A 19057-nucleotide genomic window follows, 5' to 3' on the forward strand; every position below is an offset into this window, starting at 1 on the left:
CTTCATATCCGACCATTTGAATTGCAGTTTGGCCCTCGGTGTCCTTGTGAACTTCTGATCTGTCCGTTTGAATTGCAGTTTGGTCTTTGGTGTCGTTCTGAACTTGTGACCTGTCATTGTGCTGCACAGGCTGCTAGCTATGTATGTGTTCTTGGAAGGCTGTGTCTGATCTATGTTGAGCACTTGCTCCAACTTTTATTCTCCTTTTCGTAGACAAATTTGCTCTATTTTTAGATACATTTACACACGTACAATTTGCAGGCAGTACTGTCTGATCGTGTCAACATTGAAAAAACACAGCAGACACAAAAAAGACTATTGCAGTGTTATTGTCTTACCTCAACTATTATGTCATATCTCATATGTAATGTACTTGGGCATATTTTATTATAATACTCTTTCCATCCCAAAATAAATCTCCATCTCGTATTTCGAAGAGTCAAACAATCTCAGCTTTGACAAAAATATATAAAAAAATATTAATAGTTGTGATAACAAATACTGTAAGCATCATTAGATTAATCACGTCATATATTCTTATAGTAAACCTATTTAGAAATACAAATGTTGATACTATTTCCTTAAACCAAAGATGGAGTCTTAGTTTGGGACTGAGGGAGCATTACATAGACCACTGATTGGACCAGTGAACCACTAATATTGTATATGTCCTAGAGAAACTTTGGCGAGACTACATGTCTTGATTGCTTGTATGGGATAGGAGTTGTGTCATTGCCTTGTTCTACCTCTCATTTAGGGTGTCCTCCCGCACATTTATCGCCTAATACACATCGAGCTATGCAAACAAAGGAGAATTGTATAGCCCCCTAGCTTTATTTTTGAATTTTTATCAAATGATGTAACCATCTTTAATCAATAAAGCTCGTCGCTTACTTAAAAAAAAAGCTGATGTAAGGGTAAGTGCCTTAATGTTGTATCGTAGACAGTCTTATGCAATGTCACGTAACCATGAGAAGATTAAGCATCATACAATGGGGCGTCTTTTAAGTTGTCTTATAAGAATTTAATTATCCTCGATTTTAGCCATCAACAAAGAAAAGTTTAATTTTATGAGTGTATGGCAATATTAAATCATATAATGGTAAAATAGTTGTTTTATAGTCTTTCTGTCATGGGACTTGGGCTTGGGGACGCGAGCACAGGCCTGCATTGCATGACTGCATCCATCTCCGTCCATCCGATCCATCTGAATTCTGAAGGGACGGACACCGGACAGCATCGTTGGGCGTTGGCTGGTGCATCCCCCGTGCCGCTGAACCTCCCCGGCTCTGCTTGAGTGCTCTAGTGCCCACTGCAAATGCAGACTCCACTCCAGCCTGCTGCCTCTCTCTGAATCTGCATACAGTATGCGCGGCCATCTTGGATTCTTTCTTGGGTCTTGGTCTTCCGTATGGCGGCCAGCCCATCCATCCTATCATTATTGGCTCGATGCCAAGCCAAGGATGGGGGGCAGCCAGAGCGACCGAGCCAGGCACACCGTTCGCTGCCGCTTACCTGCCGGGCATGTGCTAGCTCGCCGGCCCGGCTCCACTCTGCGACCGCGTCGTCTCGAATGATATCTGGCAAGCTGCAGTCGACGCTCGCTCCACTCTCGCATCCAGATCCACTTCGACTGCTTCCTCCTTGACTGCTCTGCTCAGTTGCTCACCACACGTCTGCTCGCTTGCGGACGATGGCGCGGCCACCACGTTAGGTACTACAGTACACGATCAGCCCGAACTACTGAATATGCTACGAACAGGTACAGTACTAGCTACCTAGTTCTATTACAATTCTGCAAAGCTGTGGACCACAGCGCATTCACATTCAGGAGCTATATTGGCTTATTGCCGTGTAAACACGATCCATGCATTGAACAGTCGATGATGCCGGTTCAGAAAGAAAACAAAAAAGAAAAAACACACTGAATGTGAACGATGAACGATGTGAGACCTAGTCCTACTTATGTTTTGGTTGCCGGTAAACAGGGTCTTCCTTTTTCCGTTTACAGTCCTGCGAGGCAAGGTTTGGTTGGCCTGGGGAATTGTGGCACATGGTTGGACCCTGTCATGTTTTCACAACGGCACGAAATTTTCCAGCGTCTCCACAAACCCATATACCCACGCACAGAATTGACATTTGAGCTGCCGCTGTTCTGCCCCCGCGCCAAAACAAACCGTCGCCTCTCAACTTGAACGTCCCTGGCCTGTCAACCAGTATGGGTTACTTATACTACTTGTTACTTTTTCTTTCTCCAAATCATGCACAAGAGATTATCAGGAAGAGCCAGTGAAAACATCTGATTGATCTACATGTCATTGGTGCACTATACCTCCACTAAGATCTGGAGTACAGAACATTTCATAATCTCCCAGATGTGCTCTATTCAGAACAATCAACAATGCAATGGCATGGACAATCCTTTTTTCCCCCCTTTTCTCGTTCTTGTTCTTGTACTCAACCAGCACCAGTTAGGCAGTTAGCCACTCATCCATCAGTGGCACACAAAGCTGCTGGCCTAAATCTGAATTCTGCCCATTCCACCTTTCGGTGCGCTGCACTGACATCCATCAAAGGTGAAAAAAAAAGTGACAGGAAAACAAGCACAGCCCATAACCACAAGGACAAGTGAATCTACCATATAGGAAAAGGAGGTAGGCCACCAGTAGGGTAGGGCATCACCACCACATGCCATGCTTCTCTTCAGAAGCCATCCTGGCACTAATCAACAAGGGGAAAAAAAGAAGAAGAAACTCGAGGGAGAACCTACTACAGGTGACACACCAATGACGACCCAATTCACATCACATACTACCTATAGCTACCAGAAAACTGATGCGGGCCGTGTATTCCCACTCGGATGACTGTCACACCTTGAAAATTACTGGCAGTTGGAGCTCCTCCCAGGGCCGCCGTAGTAGAAGTAGGTGCCCCAGTCGCCGTTGTTGCCGTTCTGCATGTCGTAGCAGTTGGACTGCTCCGTGAAGGTGCCCAGCCCCTTGGGGGCCTTGAGGTTGTTGGTGCTGTCCACCACCTGGATGTTCTTGAAGTAACTCGCCTTGCTGAACCCTTCCTCCGGGAAGTGCCCGCTGCCCATCTGCGTCGAGGTGTGCACGCCGTCTGGCTGCGAGTTCACCACCTCCCCGCCCCACTCGATCATCGAAGCGCTGTCCGCCAGGTATGAGAAGAGGAAGGATGGCCAGTAGCCGAGCACGTAATCCTTGCCAAATTGCATCCACCAGTTGCCCTCCTTTGGGTCCTGCACAGATGACATACATATGGAAGATATTACTATAGATATAGTAGCCACACATTGGAAAGGTGTATCACTGTATTTCTATGCAAAATCCTTTTCTACATTTACATAGCCACATTTGAGTATCAGGGAATAATAGCAGCTGAACATACACAAAGGTGCCGTTTGGATGCTGGGTGGGTATGGGATAAAGATATTATAAGTAGGTTGGTGGGTTTGGATTAGGGATAAAAGATTCTGTTGCCATTCCCATGTCTGGATGCATATGGTTTGGGTTTGGGTTAAGTATGGAAAAATGCAAAAGAGAAGAAAGAAATGGAAAATTCACATCTCCAGAAGTATTCTGCTGCCCATCTCTTAGCTTCCACGGCGATCCTTGCTGACTCCTATGTACGCTTGCTGGTAGTTAGTACTACAACTCCTGTGGCGTGACTTGCTAGGGATGTTGTGTTAGCTGTTCCTTGCGGCGGCAAGTGGCCACAGGTGCAATACATTGGACTGACAGGAGTCAGGTATGGGATATGAGCCCCTTTATCCCTATTCCAAACCCAACTCATTTCCATATCCCTTTTACCAAACAAGGGAAAAACATATCCTACCCAGCCCATTTCTCATTCCCATCTGTTATAACCCACAATCCAAATGCCACCTAAGTGGATGCATTCATGTTCTTCTAGCATGCAAATCGTGCACTCATTACTCATGCTCAATGGAAATGGAAGAACACTAGCTGGTTGAGGTGAAAAGTAGCAATGGTTGTTTCTTTTGAAAAATCAAAAGTAGAGTAATCATTAGCGACAAGAAAGAGGTTGTTGAGAAAAGGAGTATGATAACCACGGTAAGGAGGAAACCAATTTTCAAAGCCCCAGGTACAGGTTCACCAGTCAAGGAGGAGCACGAGTAAGAGCATAACAGCAAGTGGGCTAAAGATTCTCTGCATGTCTGATAATTCTGTACGTACTAGACATGGCATGTGGTGAGTTACTAGTTTAATTACTTAGCTCACCTTCCAGATCAGTATACTGATATCATATTGGGAGCCAGAGTAGCTTGAGGTTGGGAAGATGCTGGCTCCCATGGCAATCTGGTTGTTAACCTGAATGAACCCTGAGCACAGCATGTTGTAGCACCCTGTTGCCTGGTATGCATCACTCTACACATGCCACATAGCGAAACAGTTCAGGAACTGTAAATGAGAGCGTAATCTCTCTTCAAATGTTGCAATAACGGTAAGATAGGATAGGCAGAATGTTCAAAACTTACAGTCCAGTATGTGAACAGCCTTGTGTTGTTATCCCCATATAGGTCCGGACTAACCTGATGAAACAGAGAAGCACAGAAGTGATTCAGAGCTCGTGATGACACACTGCATCGCGGCCCGGCAGGGCAACCAACCGCGAAAACGGTGGTGCATTTACTCGATGCTGATTATGAATGTGAAGCTCATGTGCTGTGGGTATTTTTCTCTCTCTACCTGCCATCCAGCCTCGATGCTGTTCAGATCCTCCCCGAATGAGCCCCCCAAGATCCAGAGCTGGGACAAGCTGAACTCGTTAGGCTGCTCGATCTTGGGCTCCCACACATTGATAGTCGCCTTGGCGCCATAGTACTTGTCGCCCTGAACATACGCTATGGCATGCTGCAATTGTCAAACAGACAGTTATGAGCATCACGGTACAACGGCACACTTGTGTAGCTTCTTTCTTCCACCCCAGGTCCTCAACAATAGGGGGTGATACGAGCAGGTACCTGATGGCCACCCTCGTTGAGCATGGTGAGGCTGACGGACATTGGGTTCGTGGTGGTGTGCCGCTTCCTGCCGTACCGCCGCATTGAGCTTGCCCTGAGCAGGTCGTCCTTCTTCGTTCTCCTGATGGGGACCGTACCTTCAGGACACATCCCATTCTGATGCCAGAGCTGAACCATAGGCCTCTCCCCACTGCTGCTGGAGGTCTTGGATTCGTCGTACAGGCCTTCAGGGTGGTAGTTCGGCCTCATCTGCAAACCGTAGAATGCGTTAACTATGACATTCCAACAAGACCAATTCAGTTACTGCGAGTTTTCAGCAAGGGAGTTTACCTGGATTGTGTGGTTCTTGAGGTAAGGGTGATCAAACGCTGGCTGGTGTGAGATGTGCACGCAGTCTATCATGTCCCCGTCTGGACTCTGCAGATTTGCAATTCGCAGACACCTGGATTAGAATTAGATGTGCGACTGGAACAGAGTTTCCCCGCCAAAGGATTTAGTTTGACAATTCTCTGAGAAATTAGTTTCCCAAGTCAAGCAAGAAAGAACTTCATACAAGAACAAGCATAAAGCGTGCACACAAAAGAGAAGATTAGCCAGAAAGATAGCAAATTTCCCTCAAGAACAACCAGAAAAGAAGCCTCAAAAGGCGTCGTCTTTTATAAAATCAGAGCACGGCCTCAACAAGTAGCCAAAAGGTAGAGACATCTATCTCCACGCTCGTGCTTGCTCAAATGCTCATGAACGCCGTTAACAAGGTGTTAATTTATCCATGGAAAAATCCCCTGAAGAAAAAACATTTTTCCCCAGCAAGCAATTCAAATCTACCAAGAGCAACAGCAAAACAGCCGGCATGGCACACACGCACACCTCCGTGGGACGGAAAGCCTAATGGAACAAGTCGGTTGACGCACCTCGATACTCTTCACTGCCGGCTTGTTGAGCCGCTTGAGGTGGCGGTGCAGCCTCGCGGTCGGCGACCTCGCGGCGGCGGCAGCGGCGCACGACAAGCAGATCACCGCCACGAGCAGGCACGCGACCCCTCGCGCGGTGTCCATGGGCGGCGCCTCCTCCTCAGTCTTGGCACCTTCAACGCTACCGCGCCTCCTTTCCCCCTTCCGCTCGCCTCCTCCGGCGAGCTTACAAAGCAGACCTCGCCTCGCCTCGCTTTACTCCCCAAAAGAGCCCCCCTCGCCGGCAGCCGCGCGGCTGCCACCGCACACCAGGGGCCGATTCGAGAATTTTGAAACAATGCGGGTGCCTGCGTGGTGGGATTGGGAACGGGAGTAATGGCTGGCTCGTCGCCTTGGGCGGCTCGTCGTCTCGGTTGGGAGCGGCGCGTGCGTCCACTACCACTAGCGCTTGCTGCAGACAACACAAGTGGGCGCTCTTCACTGAGCGGAGCGCCCTGCGCTCTCGCGGCCACTTTTGCCGTTTCCCCAGCTTGTGCTTCTGGACGAAAATGCCCCTCTATGATTCGGGAATTATTATTAGGGGCACCCGGCGTGCAACGTCAAGCCGGGGACCGATGCCCACTGATATGTGGGCCTCCAGGTTTTCTTTCGTTCGGCCGTTGAGGTCTCAATGTGATCAATGCTGCTAACGGAAATTCGTCTATAAAAAGCATCCTCGTAGAATATTGATTTGCTGTATATAATTATAACAATAATAATAAAGTGAGTTAAATCCCTTTAAAGAAACCAATGCTCCATAACAATATAGTAATAACTCGCATGAATTAGTTTTGTTAGAAATTTGGTGTAAGGGCAAAAGGAGGGGACAATTAAGGTTTGTTAGGAATATATATAACTATGGGCATTTTTGATACGCTTATAATCCGATTATCTAACTTTGGCCGTGAGATTCGACGAGAAGTCGCCAAACACCCTGCGGTGCGCATGATTTTCTCAACTGCCCGTGTCTCGCCTACCACAAAAACCGAGTCTGATATTACGTATCGCAGCTCCTCGGCCACGGTTCTCGTACCGCACCACGCGGTGGCGAGGAGCGTATCCCAACCGGGCCTATAGCTCACAATGTACAATGTCTAATCGGTGACTACAAAGTATACTCCTCCAATCATTTTCCTTCCCCCACTCTCTTATTTGTCTTGGTATTTATAATGTCCATTCTCGGTTTTCCGTGCACAATGTAGTTTTTTTTTTCTGAGACCCAGTTTCTGCATCAGTGAAATGTCCTATGTGTCACCGTATTAATTGGCATAGAAACTATTCTGACCTTAGCATTAGGAGTGTCTTTATCAAACATTTACCCTAGATATAATCAATAGATCGAACTACGTGTTTATAGATTGCAAAAGGTTTCTAAAATATAAACGTACACCTTACGCCAGAGATCAGGCATTCAAAAAGTTCATTTTCTCCTGAGACATAGTTTTTTTTTTAATAAGCGGTGACTGTTTAAGGTAGGCGCTGACCAGCACTGCTCATGTTGATGTTGTTGGCTGGTCGTGGGTTGTAAACCTGTACAGGGTGAGTGGGTTGGTAGGAGTACGTAGTAATTTTCTTTATCCGGGCTCGTGTCGGGTCCCAGGTTGGTCCACCCGCCAGCTTTGCCCGCCCATCCGGCAGCACCACCACCACCTCGGGCCCGGCGGCTTCCGCCCAGCTCGCCCACCCGACCCGTCACCCTGCGCGGCACGTGCGCCCCCGTCCAAAGAGAGCCGCGAGCCACGAGGCCGGCGGGCCACGCCTGGCAGACGCTCATCAACGCGTGCCCGCGGGGCGTCATGAGGCAGCGTGACGGAGACCACCGCCGGACCGGGCGCCCCGTTACGGAGCGCGCTGGGCGCACGCACGCGCAAAGCGGAGGGGGCTTTTGCTTAACACCGGCCGCTTTTGCGAAAGGCAACGCCGTTAACAAAGTGATTATTTTTACCACCACGACCTCTGCACGCCCAGCCGGCGAAAGGCAACGGTGAACACCGGCAGGCAGGCCGAGATTTTTACCCGCTAGATTAGTCTAGTAATTGCTACCGGCAAAACGCCCGTACGAACACCCCGGGAAAACGTGCCCTCCGCCGTGTACGACGGCTCCAGACATCGGTTGGCTGTTTTCGCTTTCGGTACGGCGCCAGTACGAGCAAGGTACTGGTAAAAAAGAAGTGCGCACGGTAATTATACTGCTTACAGTAGGGCTGTGACTGTGAGGCTAGTTGGCTGGGGACTGGGGTTGCCGTGGGAGCACTGAGCAGAGCAGGACTGCAGGGAAAAAGAACAGGAAGGACGCATGGTCAATGGCTATGATCGGTCCGCTTACGGTCAGGATTGACCGGATGTTACAGCCTTGGTTACGGTAAAATTACTTGGATCCTCCTGTCCGGACCTCGGCCTCTCTACTCTGGGCGGCTGGCTGGCTGGGACAAACCTCGATGTTTCGTCAGATCAGCAGGGCCGGATCAGTGGTCAGTGACACCGTGCAGGGGCCCAGCCTATGCCTATGGCCACTGGGACAGCCGTAAAAGGGATTTCACTGGGCCTGGTTTAGTTGGCGAAAATTTTGGCGAAATAGTACTGTAGTATTTTCGTTGTTATTTAATAATTAGTGTTCAATCATAGTCTAATTAGACTTAAAAGATTCATCTCGTGAATTTCGTCTAAACTGTGTAATTAGTTTTATTTTTTATTTATATTTAATGCTTCATGCATGCGTCCAAAGATTCGATGTGACGGAAAATCTTAAAAAATTTTGCAAAATTTTAGAAACTAAACACTGCCCGGGATAAAACTCCACAGTGACTCGCTATGCATTCACGTGCCCTCAAACAGTCAAACCGATGAGTTAGCACCAGCACAGGGCGTACTCCCTCGGTCTTAAAAAAACCCACAAAGTTAGACTGTTATAAATTTAACTGAAATTATAGATTATACATATCAACGTATTTATGTTATCAAATTTGTGCTCACGGCCGGTATATTTATTTAGTGTCATAAATATTAATACTCCTCATTGTAAACTTGGTTATACTTATATAGGTGTGGGTTTTTTTTTTTTTGGTTTCATATCGGTTTGGTTTTAGTTAAACCTATGGAGTTTTTTAGTAGCACGTAAGCAGGGAGCATACAGCATTGTCCCGGCATACATTTAACATTTGCTTCACCCACAAGCTGCGACAAACAGAGGGCATCCAACCCGACGAGAAAGCCGTCGTCGCTTTTGCTCATGCGCAAGCGCAAAACACTTGAAAGACCCTTTTTTCTCTTCTTCCTTTCTTTTTTGCTTCCTCTTTTCTTCTATAATTTCCAAACGAGAGAATGAAAAGGCAGTTGGTAAAGGCCACTGAGATGCCCTACAGTATGTAATTATAAAATGGTCACTTCCAGCTACAATAACCGAATCATGCCTTGTCCTATCTCACTCGCTCTGCCACTCACTACCACCGACGCACTAGTAGTAGAACGTACAACGTACTAGTAGCTTATGTGGCACAAAAATGGGGGTCACTATCACCACTCACTAGGCATACAACCTCGTATGGGAACGTACAAATTCCATGGCCAATTATATTCGCTCCGTTCGGTTGCTGAATTTTAGTTCAAATTAGCTGAAAAATACTGTTGTAGCTAAAATGTTGTGAGAGAAAATTACTGTTTTTGCTGAAAAAAGAAGCCGAACAAGTTGGATATGGGGTAAGCCGAACGGGCATTGACTAAGTAATTAGGCCACTCAGATGCTTGATTTTGGAGAAACGCGACGATTCAATATTTTTGATCGAGATCGGATTAATTCCTGCTCTAGCTCCACCGCACACTATAGCAAGAAGTTATTTTTATTTATTTTATTAAAAAATACTAGAAGCCAAAAAAAAGATCAATCGGAACCATCGGCCTCGATTCTTCTGCGTGTTTAGCAGAAAAGTAAATCCATTTGAAGCCATTCCAAAGGTAGCCATATATGTCAGCTGGGATGGTGTCCGTTTGACAAGGCAGGAGAGTGAGACCAAATAACTTCAAGTTAGTAGCTAGATGCAATCATGCAAGACTGTCTTAGGAAAAGTCCTGGAATTCTTGGTAATTCCGGGATATGTATAGCATCATTGTACGACGATATGGACAGAACCTCAGAGTGCCCAGGGTACACATGCTGGAGATGGGGGAGTCACACCACGTCAGCTAAGGTGCATGTCATATAGAATAAAATAAAATTTGGTTGAAACATCCACTCTTAGTGTAAAGTTTCATTCTAGAGTTTCATAAGCATTTAATTCTAAGACTCATAGAGAATTGGTAATTGTGTCAAGAGAGTTTTATCCCAATGAAACTTATTTGTTCTCTCCATTCATTAAAATATTACCATGTCATCAAAAATACATACCTAACAGACTATTAAATACAAATAAAATTATTATAAAACTTCTACTGAGACTGACCTAGTGACGCGAACAGGAGACGAGAGGGCGAGTTTACGGGCACAAGCACGATTCAGAGCCATTATCACATGCAGGCTGTTCGGTTGGCTGGTTCGTATCGTTGCTGGTTCATGAAGAAGTACTGCTGACTGGTTTGTATGAGAAAAAAAATACTATTCCAACTAAAAATTTACGATCGTTTACGACAAGCCACGGCCAAACGAACAGGCTGAGTGCTGTCAGTGAATCGGTGATGGACGAGCAGAGCTGTCAGGTTCATTTGTCCACTTATATACGCTAAAAAACCAGGCAGACAATAAACACAAGGGCTGTACGTATACGTGTTGTATGCTCGTACTGTACTGGACTTTTTTTTTTAGTTTAAGAACTCTACTGGATTTGATACGTGACTCAGACATCAGTCGTGTTCGAGCAGTTCAAACCTCACAGCTGCTGCCATTAGAGTGTTGTCTGATGAGCAGTTGAAAGTGGCTAATCAAGCAAGCTGTGAGCCATTAGAGAGTTGCCATACATGATGTATATGCATGTCTAACAGTACTGATGTCTAATGTCTTTGACAGTTGACACACATAGATGTTTCGTTTCCTTTCCTAATCAAGCAAGCTGCAAGCCACTTTCGAGTCGAATTTACACGGTCAACCTCACGTATTCATTCCGATCTTATCACGTCCAATAATACATCTCTAGTCTCTCCACGCAAACATTCCAGCTGAAAGAAACAGATCACCTACCAAAGAACATGCGTGCATCGGGGCATGATCAGGTCACTCACTCCGCTGGTCTCCTGCCCTACCAGTTTAAAAGCACACACCTTCTTCGAGAGAAGGACCCGTTCGTTTGAGCTTAGTCAGAGCCACTCTTTAATCATAGAACGGTATTTTTTTTTGTCATAATATTTTAATATAAACATCAGCATAAATCAAATTTCAGCATCAACGAACAGGTGTAAAACGCGTAACGGTGGTCGTCTAGCAGGCCCTGCTTACTACTAGTACTCCTGTTTCAGAGCTTTCATTTGTTTCCTGTGGCGTGTGTGTGCATGTGTTGTCTGCATGCAGAACATCAGTAGAACAGAATAATGGCCCGTGCCTGGCTTGCACCGCCGCACCGGCAGCAAGTGTCTCGTTCGTTTGGCTTGGCTAAAAGTACGTTTGCCTGATTTATGGTGAAAAAAATACTATTTATTAGCTTAAAAAGTATGGTTTATAAGGTAAGTCACGAGCATACATAGCTTGGGCGTCGGTGGCGGTGGTGGGGTAATGGGCCGCGGTCAGTCCGATCCTTACCACAAAAAAAACCAGTGTTTTGTTCGTGCAACCGTGCAAGTGCTGCGGTCGACCGCACGGAATTTTTAACCTGCAAACAATGTTCGTGTTCCCGTACTTGAGGAACACGGGCTGATCTGATGAACGACCCATGCACGTATACATACGGCTCTACCTGGGACCGTATAAGTGTCGGTATGGTGTCACCACCTGAACTTGGGTCAGAGCTCTCTCATCGTATCGTACAACTTCAAAGCCCGGTCTGGAAATCCTTGCGTTAAAGAACCGCTTCAATCGCACCCCCTCAATTCCAAATTATAAAACATTTTATTTTTTTAGATACATAGGTTTTTCCTATGTATTCATATATACGACGTATATATGTAGCTAGATAGTACATAATAAAGCAATATAGAATGCCCACGATTCGGAAGAAGAATGCAAACAAAGGAAAGGCAGATCAGAGAGCTGAGTGCCTACTAGATAGGTTATCACTGCATCACAAAATTAACTGTAAATAAAGGAACCAAATCGTCCTGCATGCCACAAGGCACGGAACGGCAGTAGTGTACGTACCACCACCATCTATCATCTCGCTTGCCCGTGAAGCAACAAGCTGCCGACAGGCTATAGCAGCAGGAGCCAAAGCTACTTCATCACCAGTGCTCTACTCTAGGTTTCATTTCATTTCTTCTTGTTTAGATTGCAAGTTTTTTCACTCTTTCTCCATCACATCAAATCTTTAGACACATACATGGAATATTAAATGTAGATAAAAAAATAACTAATTACACAGTTTGATTGTAAATTACGAGACGAATCTTTTGAGCCTAGTTAGACCATGATTAGATAATAATTATCAAATATAAACGAAAGTGTTACAATACCAAATACTGATTTCTAACCTCAATCTAAATAAGGAGTGGTGCCCTAGTACGTTGATACTACCTCCATGTCTCCCCCACCTGGCGAGTATGGGCCCATGGGGCCCACGTGTGTGGTGCGTGTCCACGGTTCACGAGCCTACTCATGTGCCGAAGGCTGCCCTTGCCGCCCACGGAGAGCCACACACTCACAGATCACGCTTGGACGTCCTGGGGCATGCCTGCCTGAGCCACTGGAGCAGCTAATGAGAGCAACATTTTAGTTTGTTTAGCTGATAAATATTTTTGGTTGATTTGTTGCGAAAGAAAACACTATTTATTAAAAAGTACGATTTATAAGCCGAGTGAACAGGACGTCAGCTGCAGCAAATATAATGGCTTGTTTTGTTTGGCAGCCAGAGAGGAAATTAGGAGGACTCTCCCCATCTGACGAAGCTAAGTTACTGCTGCTTGCCCTCCATCTTCAGGCCAATCTTTAACCAATTCTGATTTTGTTATCTGTAAATGTTTATTAGGCGCGAATCGATGCATGCGTGTGTGGAGATTAGTAGCATGGAAAAAGTAAAGTGACAGCAAAAATATGGAGACTGAGAGGCGTGACCCTGACCCGTCTACAGTAGTTGCTCGGATTCGAGCCGGGGGTATATATGTATGTATGGACACTCTAGATTCATCAGCCTGCCTCTTCGGTCTGCGAGCAAGACTACTTGCAAAATCATTGACCATGATATATAATTGGTCACTGTGTCTGCATAAAAAAAAAAGATGAAACATTTTCACTGTACCTCGCAGAGACAGAAGCACAGAAAGCACGTGCAGGATGGCATAGGATAAGCCCTCGTTGAGTTCCCGCTCTAAAACTTTATCCCTATCCTACCATATGTTTGACACATGTATAGAGTATTAAATATAGACGAAAAAAATAACTAATTATATAGTTTGCGACTAATTTACAAGACGAATTTTTTTAAGCCTAATTAGTCTATAATTGGACAATAAAATGCTACAGTACACATGTATGCTAATGATAGATTAATTAGACATAATAAATTTGTCTAGCGGTTTATTGACGGATTCTGTAATTTATTTTTTTATTAATATTCAAATATTTCATGCAACACCTTATATAACATCCGATATGACATTCCAAAACTTTACACGTGGATCTAAACAAGGCCTAAGGTCCCCTCTTCCATTTGTCTCTCTCAGCCATTACACTCCGGCTGGCGGCTGCACCGCCTTGGACCTTGGAGGCTTGGTTGGACCTTGCGTCCACTCCTTGCCCATACAAATGCTTGACAAGGGGAGACAGAATTTTAATGAGGACCAACAAGCATGTAGCAGGGGTGTTTGAATGTAGGGACTAAAATTTAAGAGATGTCATATCAAATATTATATGGGGTGTCGTATGAGATGTTCGGATACTAATAAAAAAATAAATTACAGAATTCGTCAGTAATCCGCGAGACGAATTTATTAAGTCTAATTAATCCGTCATTAACACATGTTTACTGTAGCACCACATTGTCAAATAAATGGACTAATAGATTTAATAAATTCGTCTCGCAAAGTAGTCTCAATCTATGCATTTAGTTTCGTAATTAGTCTATATTTAATACTCCATATATGTGTCTAAACATCCGATGCGACAACGACTAAAGTTTAAGAGGTGGAATCAAACACTTAGTATTACTACTAGACGTTAGACGTCAAGCAACTGATTAGAGCATTGCAGATTATGGCCCTGTTCGCTTCGCTGAAAAACCATAGCTAAAAGTACTGTTCGCTGATTTATTATGAGAGAAAAAATAATATTCTTCGTTGAAATAGTACCGCTCATAAAACAAATGAACGGAGCTATAAAGTTATAGCACCAAATATACAATGTGTGGTCACCATAAGCATAAGTATTGTTGGCAATTCTGGCTAGAAACATACTCCATCCATCATCCTTAATACATCCTTCTTTTTAAGAAACCAAGAGTTTCAAATTTGACCGAACACATATAAAAATACTGATATGTATAATGCATAATAAATATCGTAAGATATTTTTATAAACTTTTTTTTTTTTAAAAAAATGACTTCTCAACAAGGAGATTTGCAGATATTTTGGTACAAAGGTTTGTGTTTCCGTAACCAGAACATCTATTTTTCTTATCTTCACTCAAACATTGATGGCGACAGGATAAGTAAAAATCGTAGTCGAGCAAGCCTTCGGAAGTTTAAATGAAGATCAGAAAATGGAGACCATCATGCGCACGGATCAGGACCGTCGCATGACGAGCATCCGTCGAGAGCCGAAGGGGCTCTTATAACCACAAACAGGGCAAAAGTTTATATGTATACAGATGCGGAACACTTCACTACTTTCACAAATTTTGAACCAAGTTTTACAGGAGCTGCGAGACCTTTAAATCAGTGTTTTCAGATGGAACCTCCCAAAATTGTCTGATAATCAGCTATAATACCTATCCATTTAATAAAAAATTCAAATGTCTTTACCGCCTACAGGTTGACAACGTCATTTTCTAGCGAAATACACTACTTAGCTGCAAAAACAGTACTGGTAATTCGGGTGCAACAAGGAAACATATGCTGCCTGAGATTCAAAGAGCTGCGAACCGCCACATCAAATGTGATGAACCCTGAGGCTTTATACGTTCCAACAACACTTTTACATGCATGGCTCCAGACAATATGGGCCAATGAAAAAAAAAACTGTGACACAAACAATGCACGTTGGTGATCTGAATGGTTAGCATAGAGCTAACCGAGCGACAGTAACAAAACAACTGTCATCGATTGACAACAGACTCCAAAATCACTGAAACAAACACTGGCTGGAGCAGCCTCTTTTTTCTGCTTCGGTTGGTCAAATATCCCCCCAAGATTATACACACATGGCAAATGTAATATAGCTGACTCAGCTTTGATCTTCGTAGCGTAACACCATTCAACACATTTCGCCTCTTCATGACAACCTGCAAGTTTCAGTTGGGTTAACAATTACCAAGGGCAACAATAACTTTAAAACACATGGAAATTAAAAAATATATACAGGACTTGAATAATAATATTTCCTGAGAAACCATATCCTTTGGAGATTAATCCAGAGCCATGTACTCCCAACACCATAAACTTGAACTAATTAAGTGTAAATCCAAGCGAATTCTGTGAATATTTGATCTAAAAAATTACAGTTCTCTTTGATCGTAGTAAGTAGCCAAAAGAAAATCAAGGTAAACTATAATGTGGTTGCAATAAGTTCTTCAGCCACAGTTCAACTCATATGAAACTAGGTTCCTGGCCTATTAGTAACTTCAAACATCAACAATGGGCCAGAAAATTCGCATTTCAATTCTCAGGAGCTAATATTGGACAACAACTGGATGGACAATTGAATACACCTTCACCTTTAAGCATATGCCCCTTTCTAAATCTGAATAAGTGTATCTAGTAGACAGAAAACTGTCATGATGATTACATGCTCCCAGCAAACCATCTAAAAAGAATGAGGGATGCTTGAATCGCTGTAAGCAGCCTCAAATTGGCACATTTGATCTGCTGAACTTCTTTCTTGGGCGAGAATCTACCAGCAGATCTAAATTACTGCCTGTCTCTCTTTTTTTGCAAGGTGTATTTTGTTCTTTAGGAAAAGAGTTCGAAGAGCAATTACTATATTGATATTTTATTTATGAGATAAAAAAATATAATCATAAGCAAGATTTTTTAATACGTGAATCTAATGACATGAACTGTGTCAAAACTAAAAAAAAATTGTGTTAGTAATTGGTAGTCAAAGGCTTGTAAACAAAATAAGCTTGTAATTTCAAACAGAGGGAGTATACGATTTCATCATTCAGTGTTCCAGTGACAGAATATTTCTACCATCCTAACGCATTATGATATCCTGGGAGCTAAAACAGAGCCTAAACAGTTGAAGATACAAAAGAAATGAAGGAATAAAACAGTGTAGAATAATTTAAAAGCTAGCTAATATATGTACACCTCTACATCGGATCATTAACAAATAGGTACTGCTGACAACTACACAACAGGGTGGACACAGTATTGTCAGGTTTAGCTAACGGGTGCCAGTGAATTAGTCCCATCAAAGGAACATCAAATAGACACTAAGATGAAAAAATGGATCAAGATTAACCTGATCACAATGCCATTTCCGCTTGCAGTGCAGCAAGCTCATCATCTTCAGCTGTAGCTTTCTGTGGAGCAGGGTGAGCTGGTTGCTTGTTGGCTGGGACATGCACTGGATGCACCGGAGGAGCTGCAACAGGCTCCAGAAGCTGAGATTCCAACTCTGCTCCCTCCAGTTCTTCAAGTTCCGCTTCCAGTTCATCCTGTAAGTTTTTTCAGTGCAATAAGTGGTAAGTGTGTCAGAGAAAACTATGCACTGCTAGATTGCAAATCTTAAATGCCTGCAGTGAATTACCTCGTCGAAATCAGCAGAAGCTCCAAGAGGAGCTGACAAAGCATCCTGAATTTGTTTCATATTTTCAGTCTGTTCGTTAATTTCATCCATGGTCTTGTCTACATCATCAATGTTTCTGCAAGGACATGGTAAATAATCATTTTAAGACCTTGAACGACTAGGTGCGCAAATCCTAAAATGTGTTAGTCGCTGAATTCTCACTCTTGGTAGTAGGAGAATTCTTACTCTCATCGAGAGAGGATGACACTAGGAGTTGGGGCAATTTTTTGTCTATTTCTCACACAAGCTCACACAAATGCCATACCAACCTAAGGGGTTGGGGTTACATATTTATAGCTGCTAGGCAGCCAAGCATATGCCAAGATGCTAGTCTAAGATGCTAATATGCTGTCCTAATATGCTGTCCTCTAAGATGCTGTCCTAGATGCTAGTCCTAGATGCTAAGATGCTAGTCAAGGGTGCTGTGCTGTCCTTGGCACTTGGCAGCAACAGCAGTCCCCTCCTTGTGGCAGCAGTACAGCCAACAGCCCCACAAAGCAGCACAGAGACTTATCCATCATTCTCCCCCTAAGTCTTGTGCGTCGTCTTGTGGGGGAGTTGAACCATCCCGGTCCTGGAGCAGAGCTCAAGGAACTTGATCCTCCCAAGGGGCTTGGTGAGTAGGTCCGCAAGCTGATCCTTGGTGTTGATGTAGCTCGCCTTGATGCTCCCTTCCTCCAAACAGCCTCGGATGAAGTGGTACCTCACCCGGATGTGCTTGCTGCGTTCGTGGAACACGGGGTTCTTCGCCAGGGCTAGAGCGGACTTGCTGTCCACTCTGAGCTCCACCGCTCTAGTGTCTCTGCCGAGGAGATCACCAAGCAGTCGAGCGAGCCAGAGCGCCTGAGTCGAAGCGGTGGAGGCCGCTATGTACTCGGCCTCGCAGCTGGACAGGGCCACCACCTGTTGCTTGACCGACTGCCAGCTAACGAGGCACTTGCCGAGGAAAAAGAGGATCCCGCTCGTGCTCTTGCTGGTGTCGATGTCGCCGGCATGGTCGCTGTCGCTGTACCCGACGAAGTGTGCCGCCCCAGGGCACCTCGGGTAGTAGAGGCCGTGGTCGAGAGTCCCCGCAACGTAGCGGATGATCCTCTTCACAGCCTGCTGGTGCTCCGTCGTCGGTCGCTGCATGAACCGACTAACGTAGCCGACGGAGAATGCCAAGTCCGGCCGTGTGTGGGCGAGGTAGCGAAGGCTCCCCACAAGACGCCGGTACTGCGTAGCGTCCACCTCCTCCGTCGTGCTGTCGCGGCTCAGCTTCAGCCTCTCCTCCATCGGAGTGAGAGCTGGGTTGCAGTCGGTGAGCCCAGCTAGCTCAACGACGCGCTTGGCGTAGGCGGTCTGTCGAAGCGTGATCCCAGAGTCATCCTGGTGTACCTCGATTCCCAGGTAGAAGGAGAGAGGCCCCAAGTCACTCATCTGGAAGGTGGCCTTCATCTCTTCCTTGAATGCCGCCACCTCCGCATCCTTGGTGCCGGTGATCACCAAGTCGTCGACGTAGACACCCACCAGCAGGGCATTACCTCCATTGCCTCGTCGGTAGATGGCCGCCTCGTGCGGGCTTTGCTCGAAGCCCATCCCCTTTAGCGTGAAATCCAGCTTGGCATTCCACGCCCTCGGTGCCTGCCGCAAGCCATAGAGGGCCTTGCGCAGGCGGAGCACCTTGCCCTCCTTGCCGGGGATCGCAAACCCCGGCGGCTGGTGCACGTAGACCTCCTCCTTCAAGTCGCCGTTAAGGAACGCCGACTTGACGTCCATGTGGTGAACACGCCAGCCCTCCTGGGCAGCTAGCGCAAGGAGGAGTCGCACGGACTCCATCCGTGCCACGGGAGCAAAGGCGTCGTCGAAGTCGACCCCCTCCTGCTGCACGAAACCTCGTGCCACCAAGCGAGCCTTGTGCTTGACGATGGCACCGGCTTCATCCCTCTTCAGCTTGTACACCCACTTAAGGGTGATCGCGCGATGACCACGAGGAAGGTCAGCAAGCTCCCAGGTGCGGTTCTTCTCAACCGCATCCATCTCCAA

General features: G+C 45.5%; 2 protein-coding genes across 2 annotated transcripts; both read right to left on the reverse strand.

Annotated features, from left to right (window-relative positions):
- Positions 1–2621: 2621 nt before the first annotated feature.
- Positions 2622–6388, reverse strand: LOC136535217 (protein neprosin-like). Its single transcript, XM_066527525.1, has 7 exons — positions 5917–6388; positions 5336–5422; positions 5006–5254; positions 4731–4895; positions 4520–4573; positions 4263–4409; positions 2622–3259 (listed from the first exon to the last, which is right to left on the reverse strand). Exons 1-7 carry the CDS (start codon positions 6058–6060, stop codon positions 2882–2884), a joined length of 1224 nt encoding a protein of 407 aa, XP_066383622.1. The 5' UTR covers positions 6061–6388; the 3' UTR covers positions 2622–2881.
- An 8791-nt stretch (positions 6389–15179) lies between these two features.
- LOC136535206 (vacuolar protein sorting-associated protein 32 homolog 2-like) lies at positions 15180–17102 on the reverse strand. The gene is made up of 3 exons (XM_066527510.1): positions 16994–17102; positions 16706–16901; positions 15180–15524 (listed from the first exon to the last, which is right to left on the reverse strand). Exons 1-2 carry the CDS (start codon positions 17081–17083, stop codon positions 16710–16712), a joined length of 282 nt encoding a protein of 93 aa, XP_066383607.1. The 5' UTR covers positions 17084–17102; the 3' UTR covers positions 15180–15524; positions 16706–16709.
- Between the last annotated feature and the right edge of the window lie 1955 nt (positions 17103–19057).

This window comes from Miscanthus floridulus, unplaced genomic scaffold (genome assembly GCF_019320115.1).
Source record: "Miscanthus floridulus cultivar M001 unplaced genomic scaffold, ASM1932011v1 os_2617_1_2, whole genome shotgun sequence".
Lineage (NCBI taxonomy): Eukaryota > Viridiplantae > Streptophyta > Magnoliopsida > Poales > Poaceae > Miscanthus > Miscanthus floridulus.

Excerpts from the sequence above, each read along its gene's own strand:
- LOC136535217 (XM_066527525.1), bottom strand. The coding sequence starts at position 6,060 with ATGGACACCGCGCGAGGGGTCGCGTGCCTGCTCGTGGCGGTGATCTGC. Across the intron at positions 4,896-5,005 it reads TCAACGAGGGTGGCCATCAG|CATGCCATAGCGTATGTTCA; the intron begins GTACCTGCTCGT and ends TGACAATTGCAG. Across the intron at positions 4,410-4,519 it reads GGCTGTTCACATACTGGACT|AGTGATGCATACCAGGCAAC; the intron begins GTAAGTTTTGAA and ends TGGCATGTGTAG.
- LOC136535206 (XM_066527510.1), bottom strand. The coding sequence starts at position 17,083 with ATGGATGAAATTAACGAACAGACTGAAAATATGAAACAAATTCAGGAT. Across the intron at positions 16,902-16,993 it reads CTTCTGCTGATTTCGACGAG|GATGAACTGGAAGCGGAACT; the intron begins GTAATTCACTGC and ends AAAAACTTACAG.